Source organism: Vanellus vanellus (genome assembly GCF_965231255.1).
Source record: "Vanellus vanellus genome assembly, chromosome: 2".
NCBI lineage: Eukaryota > Metazoa > Chordata > Aves > Charadriiformes > Charadriidae > Vanellus > Vanellus vanellus.
The window spans coordinates 63,643,739-63,668,227 of NC_138906.1; the positions used below are offsets into that span (position 1 = coordinate 63,643,739).

General features: G+C 41.3%; 1 protein-coding gene across 1 annotated transcript in view; it reads left to right on the plus strand.

Annotated features, from left to right (window-relative positions):
• MYRIP (myosin VIIA and Rab interacting protein) overlaps nt 1-24,489 on the plus strand; it is a gene marked incomplete at both ends in the record, with an annotated part of 220,956 nt that overhangs the window by 172,499 nt on the left and 23,968 nt on the right. Inside the window, 3 exons of the mRNA XM_082479170.1 lie at nt 987-1,136; nt 13,519-13,696; nt 18,215-18,864. Coding sequence (XP_082335296.1) covers nt 987-1,136; nt 13,519-13,696; nt 18,215-18,864 — 978 coding nt within the window. The remainder of the gene's footprint in view (nt 1-986; nt 1,137-13,518; nt 13,697-18,214; nt 18,865-24,489) is intronic.

Sequence of the window (24,489 nt, forward strand, 5' to 3'; positions counted from 1 at the left end):
CGTTGAGTTTATCTGGACAGTCTGCAGCAAGGCAAGACGAGCTGAACTGAGCGTTGCTGAGCTCCCGTGATCAGTAAAGTAACCACTCTGCTAAGTTAGTCTCCCTCCATGTGAACTAAGATAATTGCCACATCTGTGCATGGGATGCGGCATATAACAACGTACAGATCACACACCAGTAGAGGAACATGATGTTTATAAGGCTATCAAGAAAAGCCAGAAGACCAGAAGCTCGATGGAAAATAATCCACCTTCTTTTTTTAATAGGGATGTTAGAAGATTAATTCTGCTTATCAAGTCTTTGATAGTCCAGAGCCTATCTCAGCCAAGCGACCGCTTTTATCAAAAGCTGCTAACAAGATCTTTTATTCCATAAAATAATATTCTGTAGATATTTTAAACTGGAGTCAGAAAAGTTGTGGAAATGAAATGTAGCAGGGATATAATCTCTCAGTGTAGGGAGACAGGTAGTCTATATGATCTTCTCTCTCTCTTAAGACGGTGTAGATTTTCAAAACCAAAAATAGTGCCTAGACACCTAACACCTCTTTGTTTTCAGCAGAAATGTGTCTATATGCCATGGGAGCCTTTGAAATTCTCCTCATAACTAGAATTTTATGTTTCTTTGCAAACATTCTTGTCTGAGAAAATACTTGATAGATGCTGCTAAAGTGTTACTGTAGGAACAGGTTTCTGTGGTTATTTAATTCACCTCTGATGTTCCTACAGGCATTGATTATGATTTATTTTATCGATGCTTATGGAATTGCACGATGAGAAGAAATGCATGCGGGTTGTCAGAATCATCCTTGCATGAACTGGGGCAAAAGCAAAGGGAAACTCAGATGTTCTTCCTAGCCACTTTGCCTTCAGACAGGGTTAATGTACTTTTTCTCCATGCAGCTCAGACAGCATTTTCCAAGCACTGTTGTTTTGTTGTTTTTTTTTTCCCTCCTACTCCCACCCTGTGTCCCTCTACCTTACAGATTATAAAGAAGCAGAAAAGCAAAACTGAGCAGGCCGAGGCTGACTTTGAATGGCCGCCATCCAGGAGCAGCGGCCTGGCGTCTGTCGCGGTCTCAGACCAGAGTATGCTGACTTTCCCAGGGAGCCGCAGGGGGTCCTACACGTTATGGGTGAGTGGCTGAGCACAGCTACTGATGTTTGGGGCTGCACAAAACTGGAAGATCGAAAACACAGAGAAGTGTACCTACTGCCTGGAATGGTACGTGGAGACTTGCAGACAACAAGCATTAAACCTGTTTCCGGACAAACTGTGGCTCAGTTACATGCTTTCCTAGTGCATCATGGGCCATGGAAGTACAGCACAGACACTCTGTGGTGTTGGTGAGCGTGTTGGGGAGGTTTGCGATATGAGCAATCTCGCTGCTTGATTTGAACACTAACAGGACTCAATACCTCAGTGTTTATTCCTTAAAACGTTTTTTATACTCACTTAGCTTTTATTTGGATTTTTGCTGAATGTTTTATTTTCTTTTGTACGTTAGTTTTCTGTAATGGTTTGGTTTTTTTTCTCCTGAGCCATCTTAAAACAGCCACCGCCAACAACAAAAAAGTAAAGTCAACTGTAGAGCACCATTTATGTCTTACACTAAAGAGTATTTCCTCCTTCTTTCACTTATTTCTCGGCACAATGCCTTTAGCTCCTGCTGTAAAGCTGAAGAAAATCTGACAAGCCGCATTAGTAACATTTTAAGAAGAGCAGCAAGTGAAAACAAGTGAAAATAAGCTGTAGGCTTGGATAGGCTGTTTCACAATCCGTGAGGGAGGACAGTGACAGATGAGTTCCAGCGCATTTTGATACAGTGGTTTAAGCTGCTGCTCCCAAGTGTCCTGCTACTGGGCCAGTAACCACCTCTCCCCCACTCAGCAGAACTGCCAGAATTGAACGTGTGCTGTGCCTTAGTTTCCAGCTAAATTTGCTGGCATACATGGCCAGTGAAAATAGCTTTATGCCAGAATATAAGACTGTGGGCCGAAATTGCTGAGATACAGACTGACATTCTCATTCCCCGCCTATTTCCAAAATGAAGGAGTAATGCCTTTAAGCTGCTGCTGTTAGCCAGGTGATCACAAGTCAGCGTGTTTAAGCGCTTTGCTCTATAGTTCCTAAGCAACTTGCTTGTGGAACAGAAGAGCCAGGTGAGGGAGAGTTAATTTTGTGTCTGACAACTGAGTTTTCTTTCTGGAGTTTAAGGACAGGACCTAGGGGAAACATGCTGTTCAAATCCTCAGTTCTCGCAGCAGAAGCCTGTTGTTGTTCTGCGTTTGGAGAGTTAAGCTTGAACTCAACGCATTTTGAAATTCTGTTCTGACGTAACAAGTTTGAGTCCCAAATTTTCTCCAGAGGGAGACTCATTGGTTTGAGAAATAGTAGAAATGTCCCGCTAAGGTGAGAAAAGCCACAATGAACAGCTTCAAAACTTCTGCAGCCATCGGTCAGTGCTAGAGATACAGACGTGTACAGTTCTTTATAAGGACTTCCTACCTCTTTACAGCGTCTTTCACCACATTTGTCACCATTTGGTCCAATTGTCTTCCCTCTTCCCACAGTGTGTTAAGGAACAGGAATGAATTTGGCCATCTAGTCTGGATTCTCTCACCCCTCCCATAAATTCAGTTTCTGCTTTTTGCTTTGCTAGGGTTGTTTCACTGTTTTCTTTTGTCCCTTGAAGTACACAAGTTTATTTTTGTTTTGCTTTGAATAGAGGAGAATTTTCTTAGTATAACCAGACACCCTTGGAAAGGTAGCGTAACTCCAGTTGCTCCCATAGCTAATATAGTTGTAGTTATGTTAGCCTATTAGGCGAGCAGAAATAAAGTCCTAGAAGCTCTAACAAGCGATCTACTGGAAAGCGTACTGGAAAAGCAATTTGTGCAGAGCAAAAGTAGGGCAGTTACAGCCTGCATGATTCTCATCAGCAATGGTGGAACAACCCAATTTCCTTTTCCTGAGCTTTCCGTTCAACTTTGCTTCCATTCAGCTACGAATGGTAAGCATGCGTCTATCAGCAGATTTGGAGGACTAAACTGCATCAGTTTCTCCTCTGTATATCATTTGAGAAAGTTACCTTTTCTGCCAGAAGGATTGCCATATTTTTTTAATTTCCAAAACAAAACCTCGCTTCTACAGAATCTGGCAGAGAGGGCCTATGGCCACATGCCCTTTCCAGACACAGCTCCTTACTCCCTCCCAGGTGGACTTTGGAACTCTTGAGTCCAAGCTTGTAACAGCAAATCTTTGTGGGCTCCACTGCAATAAGTGAAGTTTTCGTCTTTCCTAACTGATGACATTATGTTGACCAAAAAAACCCCAAACTCTTGATTTGTGTACACATCCTACCATTGAGCTGTGTTGGCTTAGTTTGAGTAGAAATCTGCCTGTAACAATAAAAACCCTTTCTTACTAGTACATGCCACAGCTAACAAGGGGTCTCTTGCAACAGATTTATTAAGACGTTTGTAGTGTAACCAAGGGTTTTGTAGACAGACTATGTGGCCACAACAACCCCAAGGGAAGCCAAAAAAAAAAAAAAAAAGTGTGCAATTCTTTCTATCAAAGCTATAAAATTGACTCTTACTGGGTTAGAGTTATATATGGGAACCTGTTTCCCAGGTAAATTATTTAAGTAAAGCTTCCTCTGTTTGAGGCTTTCTTTGTTACCTGGCAAACAAATTAGTACTTGAAGTGAGCAGAAGCAGGATAGGTTAAATAAAAGGGAAGAAGAAATGTGATTAACTGACGACAGACGTGGAGAGGAAAGGAAGGTAAGGACAGTAAATATTAAGGCAGTTAGGATTTCATAATTTAAAACTGGAAATTTATCTTAGAGCAAGTAATTTTATATGTCTTCTGTGTAGAAGCTAATAAAAGCGGTTTTGCTACCACAATAAAGCTAGTAACACTGGCCTTTAGAAACACGTGTTTATTACTGCATTGCATTTTATTAGCAAAGTCACTTGCTTCCAGTGTGAGGGGGAGCTGTAATAATTTCACATATAACTGTGTGGTTATATCTGCCAAGCAATTTTTCTTTTTCATCGCAGCTATTTGTGTGTAGCTCATCTGTATCAGTCAGAAACTTCCAGTGGGCTCTGGAAGTGCTGCATGACCTGCCTGCTCGTGCCTCTTTGTAGAATGAAATAAAAGATGTTTGCAGAGAACTTGAGCTGCATAAGCTGGGGAGAGCACAGTGCCAAGAGACCAACTGCATGAGACCTGCTTGATTGGAGCAAAAATCTATTGATCTTCATATTACGGAGCACACACACATGTGCGGTATCTCCCTGAAATATATTATTGATTGTTTAACTGCAGTACTATGGAGCAGTTGTAGCTATAGATATTCTCTTTTTTTTCTCTTAGATTTTTTTTGAGATCTCTTGCCCATGCTAAAAATAGTGGTACAAGGCTGAATATTTTATTTCCCCATCTCATAAAAAGAGATGGATGGCACCATCTGTTTCTCATTACCAATAAGCAAAGGCTGTACAATGTTGGGGTAGGAGGAGGTTAGAGCAATGGGCGGATGCTTCTCTGCTCTCTCGGTCCATTTCTCCCCCCATACATCACTCCCAGCGAAAGCAAACGACCTGTTGGCATGTTGTATCCCATTTAAACATCGATGGAGTGCAGGCATCCTGGTGTGTGCTAAGTGCTGTATTAGTGGCCTTCATTTTACAGCTAAAAGATTGCATATATAAACAGAAGCTGATCCATAATTTATAGTATATAAAACAGCTAGGGATATAGGGAAAAGGAGGATTTCATTAAATACACATTATGATGCACCTCGGGGGAAGCAGAAATTTACTGGTTAAGCTAATTATAAGGTCCACAGTGTACCGACAGTTGCTTTTTTTTTTTTTTTCTTTTTCTTTTTCCCCCTATGATTTGTTTCAAAGGGAAGGAAGGTTCCACAAGCCTGAGGTCCAAAACCGCTTTGGAAATCTCTGGAGGTTTTGCAGGTGCTCTATACCTTTGTAAGTTTGTCCCAAACAAATATTTGAAGAAAACCTTTTTGAGGAGGAATCCTGTTTAACAGTTACGACTCAATGGGAGAGCTGCTTCAGATGAGGGAGGCGTAACACTGTAGGAAGTTGATACCAGCTGACATCAGTTCTTTCCTGTCAACAACTCTGTATCAAAAACCTCATATTTATGTCTAATTAATAAATGTGCCACATCATAGGGAAGATGGAGCTTTTAGCTTTTATACATGAGCTGGGATCAGAAGGTTGCACAGAGTGTATTGCTGGGACCTACTTCCAATCAGGCAGGCATGCATTTGTCCAGAAGCCCATCAGCTGGACCCTGGTGGGTTATTTACTTTTTATTGTTTCCTCCCAGAGGAAGCCAACTGCAGCACTATTTTCTCTGCACCGAATGGGAAAGACCAGTACACTTTGAGATGGAAAAGCACTTGGTACTTTAGAAAATAATGCTTTGGGTTGTTTGAGGTTTTTTTTTTTAATTAATATTTATTATGAGAAGATGCAACTTTCTCTAAGTGCTTTCCAGGTGAGAAATCTTACTGTCATCTGCTGACTCTGCACGTGTAGCATTGTAGTTTCGCTATAAAAGCGATCTGGGTTTCAGATCGGGACAGCCCTGTCCACAGTAATCTGGCTGATTTTTCCCTCCTTCCACTGCAGCAGAAGGATAGGATAAAACTGCTTTTGCAATTCTGTCTCAGCAATTAGTACCATATTTTAAGGCTTCGGGTGGCTAAATAATCAGTGCATGGCTAAACATGACAACATTGGCCTTTTAAGCTTGTTTGTATAGTTTGAGTTTGAGATGTATCTCTAGCAGAAAATTAGCGATTCTTGGTTTCATGCACTTGACAGACAACAGTTTTGGATGCTAGATATACGATCAAGCCCATGCAGGCCTAAATTCAGCTGGATTACGCTTACTGCCAGCAAACCAAGATAGGTTTTAAGGCAGAAAAGGGAGTAGGAGAGAGGACAGAGAAGGATGGTCATTCTTCAATGTTATTTTCCCAATAATTTAGGTTGTATGTTGTTCTTTCAGCTTTATTTTGTTTTAAAGATGTTATCTTGAAACTGCTGGATTTCACAAAGCTTTAAGGTCTAACTTAAAACCTGTGATGCTCAGAGCTAGGCTGCCTGACAAATCTTACGTTATTTTTAGATGAAATCAGGGTGTATATTGTCACAACGAGAAGCAAATAAACACAGAACACTTAAGGCTTCCTCTGTCAAGTGGGTGTTTGAGTAGGAGATGCAGTGATTCGCTCTGATGGGTGAGTGCACTGCTGAGCACAACTTTGTGAACAAGGGTCAGAATGGGACGTGAAAGGTTGCATGGGGTACTGAGCAACCTAGAAAATAATAAAAATAGAGTAATCATGTGCAGTGAAGAATATTGTCTTGAAAAAAAGGTGAGTTTACGTGTGAGGCTGCAATTAGAATTGAGCTGAAAATGCCAGCTCACCTCCTTTCCCTACTCCTTTATAGACGTTGCAGTCTCCCAGTGGGGTACACTAGCAGCAACTTACAATCATATTGCCCTACACCAGAAGAGGGATCGGTCCTTTGCGGTTGTTCAGCTTTCTGATCTGTAAATAATATAGCAATACAGTAATCACAAGATACTAACTGAGCTCTCAGTATCTTCAAATGAAAGGTGTTACATGACTGGGAAGCATCTGCACTGTTTGGTTTTCTAAAGAAATGTAGCAGAATATTCCAGGTTCCGGAGGAGGGAAGAAGAATGGGCCATGGGGGAACATATGAGAAATAGTAACAGCAAGATGAACAAGGGTACCTGTAAAGGCGCTGTTTAGATTACAGTTGCATTGGTATATCTGCCCTCTATTCCTGTCAAAGCCTGTAACAATTGATTTACCACAAAATTCTATAGACTCCTTCACATAAATCCATTACATTGATTGAACTATGCTGTTTTACGCTCCTAGCACTTTCCTAAATTGTTAGCCCCATAAGTACAATAAAAGGATGTTTATACTCATCTCCTTCAACCAACATTTAAAATCTACCTTATAACTAGTTTACAAATCCCTTTGCAAATCCCTTGCAACCAAAGCATTTTCCCATGTGGGGCCTGCTTACTATTGGGGGGGGGGGGAAGTCCCTCAAACACTATGGATTATACTTCTGTGTGGTGATGTGTAGAGCTGCTTGCATGCTCAGCAGCATTGGGTTCGTTGGCAAATAACCTCCTGCCTCTCTCCCTTGCAACCCGTCTCTGGATCCTCAAGGTCAACTAATCCAAACCGAACCAAAATAAATGCACACCCAAATATGGCTCTACATATTATTACACAGCTTGCAGTTCCTACTGCTGACGGACCTATTCCTGATTAACTGAGCCTTATCTTTGTGGTTCTTTTAAAGGAACAATACTTCTAAGGGGATCGGCTGCCTGAGAGGCCGGTAGAAGGATGGCAAACCCACCTAAAGTGCAGCTGGGCTATGTCTGTGTCACTAGCGAACAACAAGCCAGCTTGGGCAGACCTTGGAAGGACGGATGCTCTAAGGCTTTTGCAGGAGAGGGAACAGTCGTCTTTGCTTTCTCACTGTCAGTTATGGAAGGATTTGCCCTGGTGGCTGGGATATCCTAACCAGGGTTTAGGTCAGGGCATGAAGAAGGGAAGTTTTTTCCAACTCTGTGTGAAAATCTCCCATTCATCTCCCTGTTCTTGCCCTTTTTCAGAAGCCATAGGGTAGTTAACAGATACTTTGCCACATACAAGATTAACTAAGGAACAGATGCTTGAAACCCTTGGTATTTCACTCCCACTGCTAAATGTCTGGACTGCATACATTTGAGCAGAGTGAAAATCACTTCCAGGGATAAATAGGCTGTGGCAGAGTGGCACCGATCGCAAGCTCATACTGTCTCCTTCCTGGTGTGGGAGTTTACTTACCAAAGGATGCATTTGCTGTTGATGCTTAGGGATTGCTGCTGTATTTGCTCAGGTAGGTGGGACCGGCTGGTTCTGTCTGTGCATCGATTGTATTCATAGAGCACAGATGAGAAACAGGCGAGGGGTTTTTCGCTGCACCGCTAGCAGGCATAGCCGTAGAATTTGCAGGTGAGGAGAGGGGACGGATAAGGTTGCATTTAAGTCATCTGTGTTTGTGCTATCAGTTCTAGGCTGCTTCCCTGAACAAATAAGGCAGTCTTCAAAGCCCAAATTAACGGCTGCCCCACAGGTCAGAGCTCTCACAGCACAGGACCCACAGGTGCCCTCCCCTCCCTCAGCCCTGGTGTTGAGGTCTCAGTGCCTCCAAGGGCTCCTGCCATGGTGACCCTGCAGCTGCTCTACCCTTGTGGCACCCAGGGTTCTTAGTCCCTCCTGAAGCTGGGAGAGTCCTTCATCTATTCTAAGTAAGTGCAGAATAAATCACATTTTTACTCGTTAAACCAGACCAAAGAAATAGGGTGAAATAGGGTGAAATAGGAGGGAAACGAGGAGAAAAACATGCATGATCCAGAATATAGAGTTCAGTCAGTTGCTTTTGACAGCTGTTTTAAATTACCACTTTGGCTTCTCTTTAGAAGAAAGAGGAATTACCCATACTTTTTCATCTTTTGAGGAACAATGTAGAGCAAAATCTTGGTATTGTCTCTCAGTATTCACAAGCATGTTTTATAAAAAGTTGTTCTTGCTTTTGGTTACTTGTTTTGGTTTTATTTATTCAGTGTTCAGAAGCATGAACTTGTGAATTGTTATAGACAGAAGATGGAATATTTATATTTATTAAGTAATAGGAGACATTGTATGTGATTATTTTTTATTTACTCCTTCCTTCTTTAATCTTCAGAAACCGCGTTGCCTTTTTTTCCACCCCCAAAGGCCAGCAATGAAACAGGACTGTACATGCAAAAATTATTCCTTTTAGTGCTAGCCCAGTACAAGATGAAAGCTGAGTTCTCTCTGTCCAGGCATTATAACTATGCAGCAGAAATCCCCTGAAGATGGGTTAAAAAAAAAACCCAAACCAATAGAATAATAACGTGTCTGGATTTTCTTTTTGAAACAAACATCTCGCAGCAGATGCCAGTAGGCAGGATTCGGTGGGGAACTCATCTAACTAAAGCGTTTGGAAATGCCTGTCAATACTGTAACTATATTTTGCAAGCTGTGCTCTGCTGCACAGCAATCCAGTATGCAGCACATGCCTCCAAGGGAGGAGAGAGTGCAGCGATCATAGCAAATGACCTGTTTGGTTGCAATGCCATCTGCTGATGTACTAATTTATTGCAGTAACTAACAGTTGCAGTACCTTAGTGTCTGACTGCGAACATACAGGGCAGCCTGATAATTCATCACAAATAAATACACCTAACATAGTAGCTGACTGACACGGGTTTTTTTGCTGAGGAACCAAAACTTCTGGTTAGAAAAGGTGCCGGTAGCTTTAGCTGGGAGGGAAGGGTCTTCCTGACCTCTCACGTCTTTATAAATCAGAACCAAAGCTCCCGCATTCATGCCTCCTTTTGAAAATCATATTTAGGCTGCTGTATTATTTGGATACTTTTGGAAAACAGAATGGATTGGTTCTTCTGCCCTGAGATCTTGTTGCTCCCCAAATTTATAGGCAATTGGTAAAGACTCAGGGCCATGACTCCTCCACTTGGTCGGTATATATCCCTTGCTCCAATGCGAACTGATCCAAGAGCCCTATTGGGGTAGCTGGCCTTACCTCTAGGACTTCCTTGCATCCATGCACAGGAAAACTACATGGAGCACCAGCCCCCAGGTAGGCTTCTCTATCCTGTTCCCTTATGTTCAGTGTTTTGCTTCCTATGCAAATATCCTCGAGAGAAAAATGTCCCCTGTGGATGTACAAATGGGCTGTTATCTCAATGAGGAAGGGTGGCACAAATGCAGCGCAGTAATGTGTACTTCTGCTGCCTGCCACAGGAAAGCATGGCAGTGAATTCAACAGCATGGGCAGGCATGTACATAGGTTTGTAGCCCATGCTGAAGCCCATGCTGTAGCTCTAGAGCTGTTGCGTTAGCGGTGCCAGCTGAGTTCAAGTTGATTCAACCGTTCCACCTCTAACTTTAATTATTATTCTTAATTGGAGCTTATTGGAACACTGTCACTTCTTGATCATTTAAACCTCTCCAGTTGCAAGAACTACAGAGAAGTACAAAAGTAGTAGTGGAAGAGTGCTAGTTCAACAGCCTCTTCCAGTGGCATCATTTCATCCTTTTTCAGGATTTGAATGCAGGGGTGCCATCAAGCTATTTTAGCTCAGCATTACTTTTCTCTTCTTGAGCCTTCTGTGACATTGAACCATCTTCAGTGAGAAGAGATGGTACTTATAGCAGAGCACTCCAAGACAGATTTTATCAAAAATTCACATAAAATGTAGAAAAAGGATGAGGATGGCCTCAAGCCAAGCTTTGGAGGTACCAAAAGCTTTTTCCCTTGCTGCATTTGGACGGATTTTCCTGGGAATTAGCAGCAGCTCCTGCAGAATACCAACTTTCTACTCTCCACAGTGAGTTGGTAGAAACTGTGGAGAGCAGTTTCCCTCTGACCTGACCCGAAAGTTTGATCACACAATTTAAAAGAACCAGCTTGTTTTAGATAAGCTTTAGATAAACTTTGAATAAGTTTATTTGAGATCCTAGGCTGCTAATACCACAAAGGACTGTGTCTACTTTCTTTTCTGTGCTTCCTTGTTTATCAGTGGTTTTTGTCCATCAGGCCCTTCATGCTCATCTTCTTTTTAAATCCTTCAAGCTGTTGAGTATCTTCTAGACCTTCAGAAAGACATATTTGCCCTATAGTGTAGGTGCACCTGACCTACCTTTCAATTGCTCAGGCTGTGCTGGTAGCAGCGTTGCTGCAGAAGCACAGGTCTGAGGTCAGGGTTGCCGAGCTCCTTCCATGGGTTTCACAGCCCGAGCCAAGTTCTGCGTTGCCAGGTCTAAGCTGCTGGTGGGTCTGGGGTTAGTTGAGAGCTAAGTGCAGACGCTGCCATCACTGCGATGCAGCCTGTACCGTGATGTTTATGAAACACTGAGTAGGAGGGTGAGAAACTGCCATTTAAACAAAGCACCAGAAAAACTGTCAAACCTACAGATTTTTTCATAATAAGAAAAAACATGTTACTTTCATTATTTGAGCCCAGGTTATCATGGAACAGACTATTTGAATTTTTCCTGCCTTTTTTTTTTTCTTCTTCTCCTTCTTACAATTCAGTTCTTTAAGTAAAAGGGAAAATAGATACTAGTGATTAAACTGTAGGATATTCCTTCTTCTGGGTTCTTCAGCATCTCTTATCTCTCTGTGTTTGCCGTACTTGTGGAAGAAGAATGTGCCCTGAGGGACTATGTTTGGTACTGTGAAAATGGTGACAGCCATGACAACTTGCTTTTTTCAGTACAGAACAACTTTAACACAAAGATATCAGAGGATGGCAGATGTGAACTGGACCTAATTTATTGTAAGAATGGGAAGTTGAGTAGTTCTTCCTTTACAACAAAGTGAACTGAGCCACAGCACAGTTCAGGCTGCGAATTTGTGGCAGAATTGTTTATATTCTCCATATATCCTGGCAGGATGAAATAAAAATTAATGAGCAAATTCCTATAGAAAAAAAAATATGTACCTGTCTGTATTGTGTTAAATTATTAACTCTTTTGCGGAGTTAGAGAGATGAGGACTCGGATGATCTTGATCAGTTGAAAACCTCTAGGTCGAGGTTTGAAACAGCCTAAATATACACTTGAATGTTGCTGGTTTGTGAAAGTGGTCATCTGAGCGTTTCCCTATAATAAAATTATACAGTACTATGAGCTTATTTTTAGTAGTTCGTGTCACTCAATTTGAAAGGAAACACTCCAATGCGTCATAATAGAACCTGTGTCTATGCATGGACAGGATTAACCAAGTTATGCAGGTGTTGCAGTTACAGAAAATACTTGATTCTAGGGCACTAATTCTGGCTTTTTCTCCAGAACCTGGTGTTTGGTTGTGTTTCTTTTTACTGAATCTGTTATGAAATCACACCGCTGAGCCAAGGATACAGGAAGATTTGCAGTTAATTAAATCTTCTGGCATGGTACAAGGGTCCCACACAGGAGCATTTCAGCTGGGAAACGTGGGAAAAAAAAAGCGGTGAAATTGTTGCTTTCAAGCCAGCAGGACTCCAGCAATGCTTATGCTGTCCTGGGAATTGAAGGGACTTGAAAATAGCTGAAAGTCAGGTTATCCTTTTCCTCATCTGCACCAGTGCAAAGCAGAGCTCTGATGCAGGCAAAGACTGGCCCTTTTGAGATTAACAGTTTTAGTTAATTATTTGTAATTTGAACATCAGTTAAAATGTACAAAGATTTGAGAGCGCCAGCTTGGCCTGAGTAAAGAAGCTTAGCCACTTGAAAGCACACTTCTTAATGAAACCCTGGCATATGCAGGCAGTCTTTAACAGACTGTTATGAAGGCCAAGACAGCGGGTTTGAGTAATGAAAAGGTATGGGGAAAAAGCTAATTGTCGTTTGAAAAAGTGATCTCTCTTGCCATTCAAGCTGCCTAAGCACATACTGTCATCAAAAGCAAAGTTACTCATTAAAAATAAAAAATTGTACTGCGGCCAAACGCTGTCAGCCAGATGTTAAAACTTGACTCGAGCTGCTGTAGCTTTGCTTCTAGAATTGCAGATGTGATTTGATAGGTAAGAGTGAATTATCATGAAATCAGCAGGACACTGCCTGCTTTCACAGGTTTTATTCAACATCTGGCCAAATTTAAATGTGACTTCTGTAACTGACCCCTGTGCCTGTGTCAAAACTAAAATGTATGATCTATTTACGTGGTTCCAAAGGAAAGTGTATTCCCCTCAGTAGCAGACAGAGATCATTAAGAATCACAACAGTATTTTACCTCATTTTGACTTGAAATGTGACCCTCCTAGAAACAGATAGATGTGCAATTGTAGGCTATGCTGACTTCATTAGCAAGACTGCATAAAACTGCCCGGCTCATTGTGTGATATGTCCTGGCAAAGAAAAGAATTCTGCATTAAAGCCAGTTGAGTTCACATCTATTTTGGGGGAACAGGCTGTTTGTTTGATTTTTTTAAAATTTTTAATTTCAGCAAATTGTTACACCAGATGGCCTGTTGAGCCAACAATAGATCATCATGTCTCATCACAATGGGATCTCTTTCTGGCTAGCTTGAGTGAAAGCAGTTAGATATCAGTCCTCACCAAGCACATTCCTAACAACTTCACCGTAGTTATTTCTCTCCATCTGGTCCGTGGTAGTGTAAACAATTTCCTGCCTCCTTGCATAGCATCAGAAATGCACATAAATAAGCAATCTAGCGCTGAAACAATTCTTTTGAATGCATTAAATTCAATTTCTGGATGCTAGCAGATCCCCCACTTCCATGGATAACTGGATACTCATACTAATTATGGTAAAGAGTTTGATAATTAAGTATTTCTATTTTTAAATTATGCTCTTCGATTTTTATTCCCACAGAGGTCCCAGTCTGCATTCTCCCTGGCTAGTGAAGATACGCCCAGTAAAGGACTAGACCCTGCTTCGTCTGTGACTGAGGCTCTTTGGAGGCAGCAAAAAGGACAATTCAGGAAACAGAAGGAACGCAAGCTTTCTGCATTACCCAGCTGGAAAAGTGTGGACAGGCTAAATGAAACAAGTAAATATTTCTAGTACGAATATGACTTTTTTTGGTACTCACTCATATGTGGGATAAATATGACTTAAAGCAAGGACCCTCTCCAGGAAATTTCTGCTGATCTTTGTGCTTGCAGGGGTCACATGTAAAGACGTCAATTTGGTGATGCTGAGTGTCATGATTTCATTGCTTATCTTACTATTGTATTTTTTCCAAGAAAAGATTCAAAATCTGGGCCTTTGGGGAGTTGATTTTGGGTTGGTAGGAAACATTAGGCATCTTATTTGGATACATTTCAGAGCTTTTAAGACATAAGATCCCAAAGGGCTCTGCTTTGCCACCTGCTTATCTGTCCTCCAGTTGAAGGAGTTTGCAGCTGCCCACAGACTCCCTTCTGTTGCACAAGTTAATTGTTCATGCGGTTACATGGTGAACCAAACAGTGAAATAATTCACGTATAGGATTCCCCCTTGCACCTTTATTTTCAACCCTGATGAATTCACCAATGCAGTGTTCCGAGCATCGCTGCTAACTGCTGCTTCTACACCAGTTTGAGGAACCTGTATGAGTAGGAACTTCACAGACTAGCATTTTCCCTAGATCTATGTCCTCTGTCTTTCCGTGCATAAGGTATGATGTAAATATGGATGATGGATAGTGAGTAGCTTCCTAAGTCAGCCCCATTCCTGAGTCAGCACCCTGGGATAGAATGCAATTCCTTGCTTACTTCAAGACAACATAAGTACAGGTTGTCACTGAGGAAGATGGTTCCTGCTCTTGGGAAGGTCCCATTTCCACCGCCTCTCTTGTTCTGGCTGTAGTGTTCATGAGGCCACAAGAGCGGAGCACCAGGCAGCTGCTGCACAGAGGAGTTGGTTAGTTTTCATCCCCACAGCGTTGCAAGGGGAAGGGCTGAACTGCTCCCTGCAGCAGCAGCCCCTGGCTCCAGGTGAGAGGGAACAGCAAGGCTGCTGTTGTCCTCCCATGGTGGAGTCTGCTCTTGTTCCTGCTTCTTCTTTTGTAACAGCTGTAGAGCCCATCTGACCCCTCTCTAGCAAATTGGTTCATGAAACAAAACAAGAGGAAAACTTCTCTTTTGTAGGGTGCGTTTACAGGTGCTCTAAGTCCCACAGCTGACTCGCTAGGCACTGGCAAGCAGAAGCAGCCAAAACACGTGTTTGGGGGTAGTGGGAACTGGGGATGGGGGCTGACCATCGATTCAATTCATTTATATGTAAAGCCAGTTGATACCCTGGGAGGCTGAAAATTGGACAGTGCCAATACCCCTCCTCCCCCAGAAAAAGAAACTGATAGTAAAGTAGTATTGAAATCCAACTTAACTACGCATGCATTACTTTGTGAACTGCTCATTCAACCCCCTGTCAGAAGTGTTGTTCTTCTGGGCATTTTAGTGGAAGGCCTGTTTTCAGTAAAGCAGCTAATTGGGTGCTTAAATTTAAGAACCCACTTCAATCCCATTGAATTCAATGTTGAGTAATTTAGTACTTAACAATTGCTTAACCATAGCAGAATGACAAATTGACCCAGTTTCCTTCCAGGTGCTCTACTCAGAGGATTTGTTCTGCTTCTTTCACCTAAGAACCACATTTGTGATGAAATTGTGGTGCCTATTGAGTTTATAGTAAATTCCTGATTGTGCTAATTTGTGTAAATATGATCTCACCTGTAAGCATAGAATCAAAGAGTAGTTTGGTTTGAAAGGGACTTTTCAAGGTCATCTAGTCCAACCCCCCTGCAATGACCAGGGACATCTTCAACTAGATCAGGTCGCTCTGACCCCCCTCCAACCTGACCTTGAATGTTTCCAGGGATGGGGCATCTACCGCCTCTCTGGGCAACCCATGCCGGTGTTTCACCACCCTCAGTGTAAAAAAGTTCTTCCTTCTATCTGGTCTAAATCTCCCCTCTTTTAGTTTAAAACCATTACCCCTTGTCCTATCGCAACAGGCCTTACTAAAAAGTTTCTCCTCATCTTGCTTATAAGGCTCCTTTAAGTACTGAAAGGCCACAATAAGGTCTGCCCAGAACCTTCTCTTCTCCAGGCTGAACAACCTCAACTCTCTCAGCCTGTCCTTACAGGAGAAGTGTTACAGCCCTCTGATCATTTTGTGGCCCTCCTCTGGACTCACTTCACCAAGTCCATGTCTTTCCTGTTCAGCTCTCTATTTAGATACAGAAAACAAAAGAAATCTCAACTAAGACTTTCGAGTGTTAAAATCAGTGGGCTTTTTAGTCATGTAGCCAAAAATCTGTTCACAATTCATTTTAATTCATTTAATTTAATTAATTTAATTAAATTTAATTCCCCTTTTCCGATAGTTTCGCAATGAGACTTCTTAAATATATTGTCATTTGTCATTGACTTCTTAAACGTATTGTCATTTTCACAGGGATAACTTATAGCATATACCCAAAAAATTGTGTACAAAATCCCTTCTTTTAAGTGACTTTGTTTTGGAAAATCAGGAAGGGACCATTTGCCGTTACTTGAAGCTGGGGGAAAACTGAGTCAGCTTTCTGAATTTAAAGTTCTTGGTGGCTTTCCTTTCCTTTCCACCCTGCTTACCCTCTAAAATGTAATCAACTGCTGTCCTGTCCTTTCTTCAGCTAACTGAGAATGTTTGACCGATTCCTGTGGGGGATATGGTTTGGGAGAGAAAAAAGTGTAATGATGTGGCACTCCACTGCATTACGCTTGTGTGATGTGGTGCAGCTTAATTCAGTTCCCATTGGAGATTTAGATCTTGCAGAGCTGTTTGCTTTGTTTGAAGGAATAATGTTTTTAACAAGAAAAGGTCCTCTTTCTCTCGAGAGAATCCTGTACTTAGATTAGTGAGCATAGTTGGAAAAAAAACAAACAAGCAGAAGTTCCTTAAGCTTGATAGCTTGTATTCTTTTTTTCTCCAAAATCAGCTGTTACAATAAAGAGTTATTAGTTCTTCATATAAACCTGACTTCAGTTGTATCATCAGCTGGTCACTGCTACTATTTTGATTTCTTTTTAAGCAGGAATAAGAATTATTTCAGTGATGTATTTTCTTAAGTTCTCTGAATTGGCATGAAATTTAGGAAGTGAAAACAAGCCAAAAGGACTCAAACGAGTAACAAATACAAAACCTGTTCTAAATCTCGCGTAGCTCCTAGGTTTAATTACATTTAATTACTATGTTTCATTTTTGTGGGGTTTTTGTTGCTGGTGGTAGTGCACCACAGACTTTTTTTTTTAAAAACTGAGCACACCTTTTTATTGCATATTTACATTCTTTATGAACAATTCCAGGGAAAAAGTCATTTTCTTGAGCTCCAAGTATTTGTAATCATGTAATGCAAGATGCTTGAGTATCATCTACAACACTAACCAGATTTTGCTTCAATTTTTAAATAGATATTCTGCTTACAGTTTTGGAAAACTAATAGTTTATAGCAAGTATTTCTACAGTTTTCTGGAAATGGCAAATTTGAACCCCTGGAAGGCATCTGTAAGGCTCAAAAATTCATTCAGTAGGCTGAGATTACTGTGTAAATCCAAACCACGACAAGAAGAAATGCAGTTCTGTGAGGTTTTGACCATGTTTATAGCATTTAATTTTTTCTGTCAGAGTTGTAAAACATACTCTGAAAAAGTGTAAGAGCAGCAGTGCTTGGGTCAGACAAAAAGCTCATGTAGTCTAGGGTAGAACAGCAGTAACAGTAACCATAAGCAAGAGCCCAAGAAAGATTATTTTTCATGCTGCCTCTGAGTAGGCTCTGAACCTCCAGAACTTTCATCTTAATGACTTACCTCAGCTAGAAGTGGTTTTCTCTATTTAGTAAACCTCAGTGGATTTCTCTTTTGTGTCCATAGCCATCTCTGGTTTGTCCCAGATTAATTTCTGCCATCTATAACACCCTTAGGCAAGAAGCTCCACAGTTCTGGTACCCATTGCATCCCACTTCTTTCTTTTTGTTTGTTTTGAACCTCGATTTCACTAGTTTCACTTGATGTCCTCTAATAGTTAGGCTGGAAGAGATTCCACCATATCTTTTAGCATGTATCCTCTCAGTCTTCTCTCCTCCGGACAGCTTGCTTAATCATTCCTTGAATGGAAGCCATTTCAGAGCCTGCTGCAATCTTTGTTGCTCTTCTCTGATCCTTTTTCCATCTTTCCTTTTCAAGATGGCAGAACTGCACACAGAGTTGAAGACATTTGCAAAACACAGAATTTATACCTGTCTGTGTACTGTACTGATGCTCCCTCATCCTTTCCTAATAATTCTTTTAGAAAAAAGTTTTGGTCCAAGTACTCTCACATTTTAAATACTCATCACCGTGACTTTTAAGTGGTGGCTTCTGATTAAAAAGAGCATGGCAGCAGGGCTCACAAGGTGAGAGAATTTATGTAGCAGCAGCACTTGCATTTGTTCATTAGTTTGATTGAACCCTCCAATTTGTGGCCAGTTGATTGCAAACTGGGCAGTCAAATGAGCCTTTCACCCCATGATCACATAGCAATAATTGTTCTTGTTTCATTTTCATAGCTCCGCCTTCCGTGTTTCAAAGCACTGATGGAAATTGGGTGGCTTTGCAGAATGTCACGTTGCCTCGCCCTCGAATGCTCGCCAAACCAAAGAGTCAAGTATTTGAAGCTTTGGAGAATGAATCTAGCGTTGTCTCTGCTTATGATGAGATGGGCTCAGACAGCGAGGATGACTACGACTGGAATGTGGCCTTGAACAAGCTGCGTCGGAGACCTCGGCAGTTGCCAGACGATTTCTATTATACCGATTCCCAGTATGGTACTGAATGGGTTTATGGCAATGATCAGTACCAGGCAGTGACCTCCCCTTCCTCTGGGTTATACACCAATACTGAGACGCTGTTCTCAGATTCTGAAACGTCTTCAGTAAACTCTTCCCAGGAAGCTAAAGGACCTAGCAAACTTCTCTGGTTACAAAGCAGAACTCAAAGTGATATGCCCAGAATGGAAAAAAAACATTTCCACGGAGAACTGGATGTAAATTTCAATCCACAGGCAACCAGCTTGGAGTATTCGGACAGCAGTGAGACTGAAGAAGTCCATTATGATTTAGAAAAGAGATCAAAAAGGTGGAGGAAGAACAAAGCGATTTCTGAAGAATTATGCGAAGGAAAAAATCGCACAAAAACCAACAAGATGAATTTAAGTCAGGTAATTGTGTTTGAGCTTACCGAATGCAATCTCAAAAAGAGCTGGGCAAAACTAATTAAGCTATACTGGCAATAACACGTGAATTGTGAGTGGGAGGAGGAGTGTTCTTGCAAACTTTATCCTCCTCGTGCCTCATAACTGAGAAGCAGCAAAGGTAAAGTGTCATATATACCATGAACAGGCTTTGACTCTTTCTCAAATATGCCACCTGCATCTGATCAATGACATTGTTAATGCCGTAAAATGCAGTGCTCTTATAAAAGAAGAAAAAGTCAGGATTTGCCAACAGCTAACAAATGTTGACTAATCACCTGTTCTGTTGTATTCGGTTTGGTTTTTTTAACTCCTTTGTTCTTGGAATAAGAAATAACTCATATGCTTGGGAACTTTCTGTGTGCTGTTTGGAAATGTCCTGGTAAGGGATAAAGCTAATAAGCAGCAGAAATTCAGAAAGGGCTGGTCTTGAAATATAGTCCAAGTGATGTCTGCTTTTATTTGGTCACTTGATTAAGAGTTCTGGTGTGTTAGGGTAAGTGTTTACAAACTACTTCCATTTAAATAATGTGTCATTTGACATTTGATTAAGAAAACCAAAAAGAAAACCAAAACAAACAGAAAATAACAGCTCAAACTTGGAATAACTGATCATACAACTTGAAAACAGCAAAGCACTCCGCAAGCATTTCTTTTAAACAACAAGTGTGGGATAACCAGAAAGCAAAGTAGTCTGTCTGGAGTTTGTCCAGGCTTGGGACTGATATTATGTAAGGGATCCAGTTGTCCGCCCCAAAACTTTTTTAGCAGTACAAGCACACTTCTAACTGATTACCCAGCTGGACGAGGAGAATACTGACCCCTTGTCCAGTTCCCTTTCCCACGTCCTGCCCCTCTCAAGTCCTGGAGCTGCATCGTTGCTGCAGCAGAGTATTGGTAAGCCTGAAGCAGGGAGCTAAGTGCTGTCTTCTCCCTATGCCTCTGACTACAAGCAACCCAACCTGCTCTTTAAAGCCATCTGAGCAATTTTAGGATGCCTGGAATTGTCTGTCTTTGCTTACACTACTAGCCTGTATTTCCCATAGAAAGACATCAGTACAGCAGTAAGTCAAGATTAGGGTTCTAGGATTTCAGCAAGTTTTTGATGGTGGGTCAACTATTGTTAATTCTGTATCTATTCCATGTGCTTTTAGGAGATGGGTGTGGGTGTTTTGTACTGATTCTTTTATACTCATGTCCTCATACATTTATAATGTACAGTTGTTGAAGGGGAGTTATGTATGATAACGTGCTGTAACAACACATCAGCGGCCATTAATGACTTCTTAGAACATCAGGCAGAATTACAGGACTTTCCAGGGACTGCACAAAGACCATATTTTGTACGTTGACTTCTGCGTTTCCCTTTCTGGCTTTGCGGATTTGTGCATATTCTGTGTGTCTGTGTGTGTCTACATTCATATCATGGCTTTCAAGTTACTACTGCTCTGCAGAGCATAGAAGAGCAGAGCTCACAGGGAAGATGTCCTGGAGAGGTGTTCCTCCAGCAGAAAACAAAAAGGCAGGATAATTCCAGACATACGTGATAGCATCCTGCAAGCTGGTGCAGAAAATGATTGGGTTTTCCAACTCTTTTGTGAGTTGCTGTGTGTCTTAAGCTCTACCTCTCTGGTGTGCTCAAGGTTCAGGATTCTGACTTCTCCCCTTCATTTTACCCCTGAGGCTAAAAGAGGCTGTTCCTGCTGTCCTGTTCCCTCAGCCGCAGTGGGGTAGGTGGAGAAGCACTGCCTCCAGATCACGCCACTGTTTTCAAAGCAATCAGATTCTTACTAGAAAGTTTATTTATGGGTGGGTTTGCATACATTTAGTTTGTGTTTGGACGCACACAACCTGGTGGCTGATTTGACAGCTGGTGCCCACATTTGGAGAACTGTTCCTCCAGCCTCCAGCATGTGAGCACTGCTGGGAGCAGGAATGGACTGGCTACTGCAATTTATAGCAAGGCTGTTGCACAGTTGAACAGTGTGGCCACCAGGTCAAAGGAGGTGATTCTGCCCCTCTACTCCACTCTCATGAGACCCCACCTGGAGTACTGCATCCAGCTCTGGAGTCCCCAATATAAGAAGGACATGGACCTGCTGGAGCGTGTCCAGAGAAGAGCCACAAGGATGATCCAAGGGCTGGAGCACCTCTCCTCATAGGAGAGTTGGGGCTGTTCAGCCTGGAGAAGAGAAGGCTCCGGGGAGATCTTATTGCGGCCTTCCGGTACCTAAAGGGGGCCTACAGGAGAGCTGGGGAAGGACTTTTTACTAGGGCATGTAGTGATAGGACGAGGGGGAATGGCTTGAAACTGGAAGAGGGCGTGTTCAGATTAAACATTAGGAAGAAGTTTTTCACTTTGAGGGTGGTAAAGGCACTGGAACAGGTTGCCCAGGGAGGTTGTTGAGGCCCCGTTCCTGGAGGTGTTTAAGGCCAGGCTGGAAGTGGCCTTGGGCAACCTGGTCTAGTGGGAGGTGCCCCTGCCTATGGCAGGGGGGTTGGAACTCTATGATCTTCAAGGTCCTTTCCAACCCAAACCATTCTAAGATTCTATGATTCTATGAATATGATTTGAGGTATGATAATAAATTAGCCAGACATCCTTTATATTGCTTAAAAAAAATGAGATTAAAGAGACGTCAGGGTTCCATATAATCCCCAAAGTAACGTACTGATCTTGGTAAAATGATTGAGGCTGCAGCAGAGAGAGCCCTACATGTAAATAGTTTGTACAAGATGGTGGTGTAGGCGCATGGAGAGCTGCAGTCAGTGTAATCTTAAGGAAGCTTCATTGGGGGCGTCTTAAAACAGTCATAGATTTTTCATGTGCTAAGGTTGTACAGAATTTACAGAAACCATAGAAAATGCTCTCCTAAGCCATGTTGCATCTAGATATTAGACACTGAACAACTGATCATATGTAAATTGCAGTGAAGAAACATATATTTTCCTGATTTCATTGCATTGTAATAATAACCTTATTTTACTGCGTTGTAATAATAACATGACAATTTGTTAACCATTATGTTTTCATTATCATTGTACAACAGGATGTCAGTTTAGCAGTCTAAAAGTTGAGTTTTCTTTTTTATTTTTCAAGTAATGCGGGTCGTTTTCTTGTTTGCTACTCTTGGAAACTCACAGTGAAATGAAAATGGGCCCTTTCCTCTCTCCCTGCTCCAAGTCTAGAGAATTTCAAGCAGTAACAATCTGAAACAATTGCAGTCATTTCATAACTCACAATTGAACTTCTATTAAAAATTAGGTCTTTTTTAATCAAGATCCAGTACCTAGATTAGGATAACCCTGTGGCATTTTTGTTTCAAATGGATTTTAGACTCAGCACTGAAATGCTGACTTGGTGACTGAGAAAGAATTAATTGTATAAAGTCTGGAGCAACTTAAAAAGGGAACCGTGAGAATAGATATCAGGATGTACTGTATTTGGGGAGAGTTTTTTACCATTTAATGATAGATAAAGACCAACCTGCTTTACTGGGTTGCCTGTAGAGTTGCTGTAAGCACAGTAACGAAGAAAGTACACAAAGTACAACATGAAAACTTTCCTGATAAAACCAAAGTCCTATTGTAATAAATTTCTGATAGCCTGATTGCTTATGTACCACAGAATACTTATATTCTTGTGGAAACTGAACTGGGAAGTGCAACCTTGCATTTAATGATAATTCTTTTGCAAATTGTAACTGTTTACAAGCAATTGCCACTCAAACCACCAATCTCTTTCTTCTTTCATTATTATTAATAATATTAATAATTTATATTATTCTTACTAATACTTATATATTGGCTTCATTATCTTTTTGAGGGGAGGATAAGTTGCTTAGCGTAGCTGCAATTCTTATATTTCTGATGGAAAGTGTATGGCTTAATTTCTTCAAGTGAAGGAAGTGCCCTCATTATGAGTTTGCTTCTTTAATCAGGAGATCCAACCCGTTAATTACAGCCCTCCTGCCCTGCAGCCAGGTACGGGGTGAGTGCTGTCGGACTGCTGGTCCCCACGGGATGGCGCTTGGGATGTATCTATTGAAAATCGCTGCCCTGAAATTACACGGGCTCTCGCTGAGAAGCTGCGTGCAAACCTCACAATTTGTGTCTTTTCCTAAAACCTGTCGTTTCCAATTTTTGGTTTCCTATACGAATGGAGCTTTCTCTCAAGAGTTTAAAGTATAACACGGATTCGGTTGGGGAGCCTCCTAGCCAGTACTGTGCTTGCTTGATTTATTTTGGTTTTTTTTGTTTGTTTGTTTGCTGGGATTATGTTGTGTTATCAGCCATTTGCATGTGAAGATTTGGACAGTGTGTATGAGGAAGAGTGTATTTCCTAGTTCCTTGTCTGCTAAAGGACTTATGCTTGCATTAGAAACACTTGATTTTCTTTTAGTGAGAGCGGGTTTGCGGCTGTGTTAGTCTGCCCGACCCTCGCTGAAGCTCTGATTTCAGGCACAGCGGTAGTCCTTTCTTCTTGTTTGCAGATGGTAGTATTATCTGTTGCTGGTAGATGCAAATGGGAACTCACACAGTGATTCATATGAACACAAAGATGTCATTAAGCTTACCAGATAAAGCCAAAGTGTGAACACTAAAGAATAATGAAGTTTAAGATAGCATCTATTAAATTAATAATAATAGTACCTTTCAATGTATGTATTATTTTTTATTGTTGTCATGGCTTCTAATGCATTTTTTTAACCTGTTAATCCATGAAAGAGGTATCATCCCCTTGCAAATAGTTTGCTGCCACCATCTGAAAAGCTCAACACACAAGCCATGCAGCCTACCAGAAACCACAAAGTATAGCATTATAGGATATCATTATCTCTGCGTGTAAGCAGGAGCTAACAGCTCTTGCAAATGTAAATACTCCACCTGCTCATTGTAAGGAGGTTGAAAGGCAGAGAGATGGATAATAGACATACCTGAATCCAGCTGTAATGAAATCAATACCCGTAAGGTGAGTCCTCCCCTGAGAAAGGATGTGTATTCATAACAAAAATTTAGCTAATGTGGAGTAAAACCCTAGGGATGCCAAGGCAGCTCATGACGTTCACCTGTGCTGGCAAATGGAGCAAAAAGCTAAAAAAAATGTAGCAAAATTTTAGCAATATGTGAGTATTTTTCATTAGCAGATTGTTGGGCAGGAGTTGTAATGAGTTTTTGAATGACATGCAAGATATGTCTGAAATAAAAATCTCTTGCTACAATTTGATGAAGCACCATTATGATAAATAGATTTTTAATTAAAAAGGTAAAATGACACCAGTCTTCTAAATGTATATAGAAGCATATCATAACATATTAGAAAACTAAAGTGGAAACATACTGACTTGAAATCTTGTTCTCGTTCTTATTAAGAACAGCTTGGAAGTTCATTTGGCAGAAAAGGCTTTTTATTCTGCAAAAGCTGATTGTTTGGGAAAAGAATAAATTTCAGCATAAGCCTGTGGTTCCCCTTCTATTATAGCTAATCATGCATTTTCAAATCCTGTTTTTCTAAAAGGGCCATCTGCATCCTGAAAGTGAGCTATAAAGCAATAATTTAGTAGTGTAATTGATTCACAGGTAACTGCAGAC